Here is a 5,954-nt window from a genome sequence, read left to right on the forward strand (position 1 = left end):
TTCCTGCTGGTTTCCATTTTGAAAGTGTTAATTCACAGAACACTTGGCATCAGTCAGTACATATAATAGTCTTGAAACAATTATTCTTGGTTCTGCTTCCCCCCATTTTCCAGGTGCAGGAGTAATTTTGATGTCATATCCAAGAGAGCCATCACTAAGAGCATTATGGTTGCATAGCAACATTGATGTGATAAATAACTGGTTTAAAGCAGTTTTAAAGTCCTTTGCTGTGTATTTCTTTTCCAACAGCAGCCAAACAGTTTCCTACCACTGCAACTAATAAAACTCTTGAAGAAAAGCATATGCAGTGTTTTATGATCAAGTAAGAGGTTTCTTTACTCAAATATCTTATTTCTGGGCACTATTACCAGATTACTGTACCAAGTTACCTTAAAAGTACCCAATATTCCAGCATTATAATTTCTCTACAAACAGAACACAAAGCCCCATCTTGTCTCTCCCCCCCACTTAGATTATCAGTTGAAAGCACAATAGAAATATTCTATGTATGAAGGTAGAAATGAGCTAGTATAATACCAGTAATCCAGCTGTAATTTCCAAAAGCTTTTTTTTTTACCAATCAGCTACTGGGGAAAATCTTCTCTACAGAAAAAAAACTAAACATGGATATACACAACATACAAGTTACATATTCCCAGTTTTGTTTATTTTCATGGAATGCTAATTTAGTTACAGTATGGCAGTTCATAACTACTGAAATGTGACATTAATTCATCTCCAATGCTGCAGAACAGTCTTGATTTATATATATTGTTTTAAAACAATCTTATTTTACATAATTGAGGTCTCTGGTGGTTTTTAAGCTCTGATGCTTAAGCACACAGCAAGCTACAAACCTTAGGTTTTATATTTATACATATATTCTATGTATTCAGACAACTGCTGTAAGTTATCTATAATTTAATATTTATAAAAAGTGCATATACTGGTACATATGCACATCTAGAAACACACTTTTACTACTGCCTCCCTTTTATAAAAAGCTGCAGAACATACAGCCATATTATTCTCACTCACTGCTATTAAAGTCCTTTACTATCTTTGTTACACAATTTCAACTATTCAATTCCCTCAAACTGAATGTAGGTATTTCTATGTATATTTTCTCCTAAAGAAAAAAAGTCCTCCCTATTCCTTTAAGAAGCTTTAAATCATGCATCAGTTTAGTAAACAGTCACTTTAGCATGGATTTTAGAATCCTAGACAGTGTAAAATCTACTTCTGGAAAATGTCTGTCTGTATATTTAATTTCTTCTTTTAGTTACAAAAAATATATAGGATTGAAACATACTGAATACATGCATCTCTCAAACTGGCTATATTCTAGCCTTATAGATAAATTAAAAAAGTACACCCCTGCTAATAGGATGTAAACATGGCCTCAAGTAGGCCATTACCTGTATTTAATATAGCTCATTACATTAAAAAGTTCAAGTCAGCTGTTCTCTCATGATGGTGTCAAAAGACTGAAGAGCATAATATATTTATACTCAATATACAAAGGTGGGTGCACATACCTAGTGCCATTTCATTATTCAATACTTCCAAGGCTTCTAGGCTTTGCCTCTGGTGATACAAGTCCTGAAATGATCTGAATGAAAGTTTAAGTTGAAAATTGTTTTTAATACACCATAAAAGCAAGTTGTGTTTAAAGAAAAATGTACACTGAACAACCTGAAGTACTCACTGAAACAACTGTACAAAACTATTATAGATACAGAAAGAAATAATGATGGACTTAACTTCAAACAGAAGTAACACTTGTTAACATATGTTAAAACTTGCTTTGTTTTATTCTTCTACCAAGTAAGAATTTGCAGCCGTTCAGAACAAGTAAAATTCAAACCACCTCACAATGTTTACATTTAAAGTTCTTTTGTACAGTGCAAACATTTAAGACAGAATAACTCCCCAGTGAAACAGGTGACACTACTCAGTGCCAGTCTTGAAGATTCTTCTTTTGATAAGTCTATTTACACATTAAGCTAAAGGTTCACTATATATGCTTTGAAGTTTGCTGAATATCAGCAGAAAAATACGTGAACTAGCAGCAGTTGTATTATGAATATATGATGGTTACTTTAATGAATGCATAAAGTTTTCAAGACTGTATTCAGTGTCATACTGTTCTTGATCCCACAGTTCTCCAAGGTTTTCGAGTACTGATTTCATTGACGCTTTCCCAGAAGAGGTAGAGGTATCTGCTTTCTCAGTTTTTCCATCCTTCACAGAAGAAAAAAACCCAACCAATTAATATACAGAATAATGTTTTCACAAATATACTAAATTCTTCAAGTCTGATGATTCTTTTGGAAATATCACTTCCTCCTGCTTTTCAGACAGCTATCTACTATTCATCATTCCAACTTCAAGTGTTCATCTGATTAAAATTTACATTTCAAAGCGAAGCTTTTCCCTAAGCTTACTCTTATTTTTCCTAGATATTTGTAAAACTGGTTCTTTACCTTGTCAAGAGTGAACAGATCAAGAAGCTGTTCTGTTCCCATGCTCTGAAGGCTTGTGTTTTCTTGGCTGATCACTGTGTTTGCAATATTCATTTTGAACTTTTGAAGACCCATGATCTTTTCCTCCAGAGTTCCCCTGGTTATCAGCCGATATACATTAACAACACGTTTCTGAAAAAAGAGAGCACACTTAGCTAAAAAATATCATCTTAGGCATTCAAGAAAGCATAACCTTTTATTATTCATCATGGACAGTCTGGAAGCAGTTTGACTTGGAGCTACTGAGCTACCCTTCAGTAACTGGACTCAGTAAGTCTGACTGACATTAGATGAAGAGATTGAGACTACGCCAGCATATAGTAGAGGCACCTGCAATTGCATCTGTACTCACAAAGTTAATTCACTGCTTTTTACAGCTGTAGAGGGAGACTAACAGCAGTCACTCATTCCTTGTCCACACATCAAAGACAACCCTCTGGGGCTTCTCTTCAGTTCCTAGTCTCAGCTGCATCTCTTCCTCCACTGAAGGGTGATTCTTCCCTGGCCTACCTTCAGCAGTACAGGAGGTACAGAAGAGAAGGCATACCAAGTTGGGGATAGGATAAGAAAGTACCCACTTCAACATCTGGCATATTTGCAAGAAAGCAGCATGAATGAAAGCTTGGTGGAAACCCCCGGAAATCACTTTTATTATATGCTATAACGTTATCCAAACTCAAAACAGGAAACAGAGTTTTTCACCTGCCCAATGCGATGTGCCCGATCCATGGCTTGCAGGTCTCTCATTGGGTTCCAGTCATGTTCCACAAATACAACTGTATCAGCCCCTGTTAAGTTAAGTCCCAATCCACCAACATGAGTGGTGAGCAAAAGAACATCTATAGATGGGTCATTATTAAACCTGCATGCAAAAAAAGTTACGCTCGGTAAATTTCATTTAAATAATGAATTTATGAACCTCAACTGCTTTGAGGCAGACAAAAGAACAATTTTTATCATATAAATACTAAGTTCTTTACAGTTGGCCTCATACTGGTTATAAAGCAACATGCTTACCGGGAAACAATGGAATGCCTCTGACCAGCAGGTATGCTGCCATCTAGTCGTAAATAAGTAACTGAAGGTAACTGAGGTCTGAGAAGGTCATGCTCCACTATATCCAGCATGCTTTTAAGTTGACAGAAGATAAGTACTCTGTGCTGGGCCACAACAGCTTCTGTACCGCTTTCTGAAGATCCACCATTCCCCAAACCACAGTCTAGCAACAGCTTAAAGTAAAAAAAAGCATTAAAGTGTATCATCAAAATGACATTATTGAAACTGATGGACTATCAAAAGTAGAAATAAGAGAAAAAACTACAGAGGAAGTCTGTAAATTATAGTCATTTAAAGGACATAATGCAAAGTTTGGCTTCACCGTCAAACTACGAAAAACTTAAGAGTTGACTGAATAGTAATTTTCTTCATTTTGCTTTACTTCCAATCGAATTTAATTATGTAATGAAATCTAGCTTTATCAGGCTAATAGTCTCCTGTATAATAAATAGGGGAAAAGTTTTTCTGTAATGAGAGGGACAGCAATAAGAGGCAGAATAAAGTAAGGATTTTGACAGGGCAGCAAAAATTGTGTAAACATTATCACCTTGAAGCAAGCTTGCACTTCCCCATCACCCTTGCATTAACAGAAAAAAAAAAAAAAAAATAGGGCATATGCCTAAAACCCCCATGTACTCTATTTCATTTGCTACTTAACTAGTGATTTAAGATCAGTTTTCATACTGATGAAGTCTTATACAAAACCTTCTAAATTGTAACATTGGTAGAAACACATTTAGGAAACTTAAGGCAAAACATGCAAGTGTACTTACTTGTTTTAAAGCAGACAGCTTGGGTGCATGTTGGATATCTCGAAGGGATGAGTTATGAGCTGCAAGTTGCTCTGTAATTCTTTTGTATTCTGGATGTTGGGTTGTTAACACTAATGCTGGATGGTTGCATAGCTTCCGTAAGTATTGCAATGCCTTTAATTATTTAGGAAATGAAGTTCAAAGAAATTGTTAGTAACAATGCACTTACAGGAAAAGGATGTACAAAACTGACTATAAGTACAGGGGCCACTCAGCCACATTGCATAATCTGGACTTTAGGGTATATTTTCATTAAAATAAAGTTGCACGTTTACATTAAGAAAACCTGTATTTCAGACTGTATCCAATAACTGTTAGGAGCATAATGATCTTTGTTCCTGCTGCAGGAACAGTGCAAAGACTACCATTTCCCACACCTTCAAGTGAGCGTGGGATACAGTAGATGCGTCTGGGAGCTGTGCAGAGCCTCCAAGAATTATTGTTTCTGAGCAGCCAAGACTTAATCTGCAATTCTGTAAGACCATGAACCTTCATAAATTCAGGTCTAACCTTAAGGAAACTTTTTTGTTCATGTTTTAGAATCTTAATTTTGTAGTGTAACAACTGAGGAGATCAAAATTAGTTCACTCTTGTTTTGAAGTTTTACACTTTTGGTAATCAGTTTTTAATTGAGAGCAGCAAAATGCACAAAATAGCTAAACACCAGTTGAGCAGAACACATGAAAAAATTTAAGACAGTTTTATATGACTTAAACAAAAATATGGTTTAAGCATAATAGCTGTAACATCACATCACAGGCAATCTGATCCAAAAATCTAAGTATTTTACTTAGATAACATGGCCACAAGTGTACAAGTTAAGTTCTGATTTTCTTTTTTTATTAAACCCAGAAGTACAATTACCATAAATAAATTAGCTTGGTAATAAAAATTACTGAAGAAATCTGTACCTGAAATACATGACCTGTAGCTTTGAGCTTTGGTTTTTCAGTTTCTTCATTCAGTGAAATTGAAGAAACTGTTTCATCAATATCACATTTGGCACGAGACTTGGCAAAATCTTCATAAAGCTGAACCTGTAGACCAGACCACAGACAAGAGAATGAGTACGTTTTCCCCAACAGTAGTAAGACGAACAGTAATTTTTAGAACTGAGTTCCGAGTTAAAGTTCTGAATTATCATGAATCAAGAAAGCTGTTTTATATGTAGCACAAGATCTACATTTGAATCTCTTGCAATTTATTTTCTTTCAGCTTGGGAAGTATTCTTTAAAAAAAATCTGCAGAAGCCTAGATGTTGTTGCAGAAGGATGCCAGAAATTAAGCTAAATATATACTTTATTGCAACTGGACTGAAATTAGTTTTTGAACACATACTAGAAAAACTTTAGTCCTGTGGTCCCAGAGAATGTCAGAGCTGACAGCAGATTGACCCAGGAATACAGAAGTGGTTCCTCTGTGGTCTTACCTGTGCTGAAAAACCTAAGCTTCTATCCACTTTTTAATCATACCTGTAGAGGACTGAGAATACAGTAATAATCTTGAATAATTTTGGGTGGAAGATCTTGCAGAAGATCCTCTTTCATTCTCCTTAGCAGGA

General features: G+C 35.4%; 1 protein-coding gene across 1 annotated transcript in view; it reads right to left on the reverse strand.

Annotated features, from left to right (window-relative positions):
• Positions 1 to 657: 657 nt before the first annotated feature.
• BTAF1 (B-TFIID TATA-box binding protein associated factor 1) overlaps positions 658 to 5,954 on the reverse strand; it is a 48,975-nt gene continuing 43,678 nt past the window's right edge. The window contains exons 33-39 of the mRNA XM_009641928.2: positions 5,866 to 5,954; positions 5,305 to 5,430; positions 4,355 to 4,507; positions 3,543 to 3,754; positions 3,228 to 3,387; positions 2,487 to 2,657; positions 658 to 2,244 (exon numbers count right to left, since the gene is read on the reverse strand). The exon at positions 5,866 to 5,954 is cut by the window's right edge and continues 57 nt beyond it. Of these exons, the coding sequence (XP_009640223.1) occupies positions 2,098 to 2,244; positions 2,487 to 2,657; positions 3,228 to 3,387; positions 3,543 to 3,754; positions 4,355 to 4,507; positions 5,305 to 5,430; positions 5,866 to 5,954 (1,058 nt within the window). The 3' untranslated portion in view covers positions 658 to 2,097. The remainder of the gene's footprint in view (positions 2,245 to 2,486; positions 2,658 to 3,227; positions 3,388 to 3,542; positions 3,755 to 4,354; positions 4,508 to 5,304; positions 5,431 to 5,865) is intronic.

This window comes from Egretta garzetta, unplaced genomic scaffold (assembly GCF_000687185.1).
Source record: "Egretta garzetta isolate BGI_Z169 unplaced genomic scaffold, ASM68718v1 scaffold56, whole genome shotgun sequence".
In the NCBI taxonomy this organism is placed as follows: Eukaryota; Metazoa; Chordata; class Aves; order Pelecaniformes; family Ardeidae; genus Egretta; species Egretta garzetta.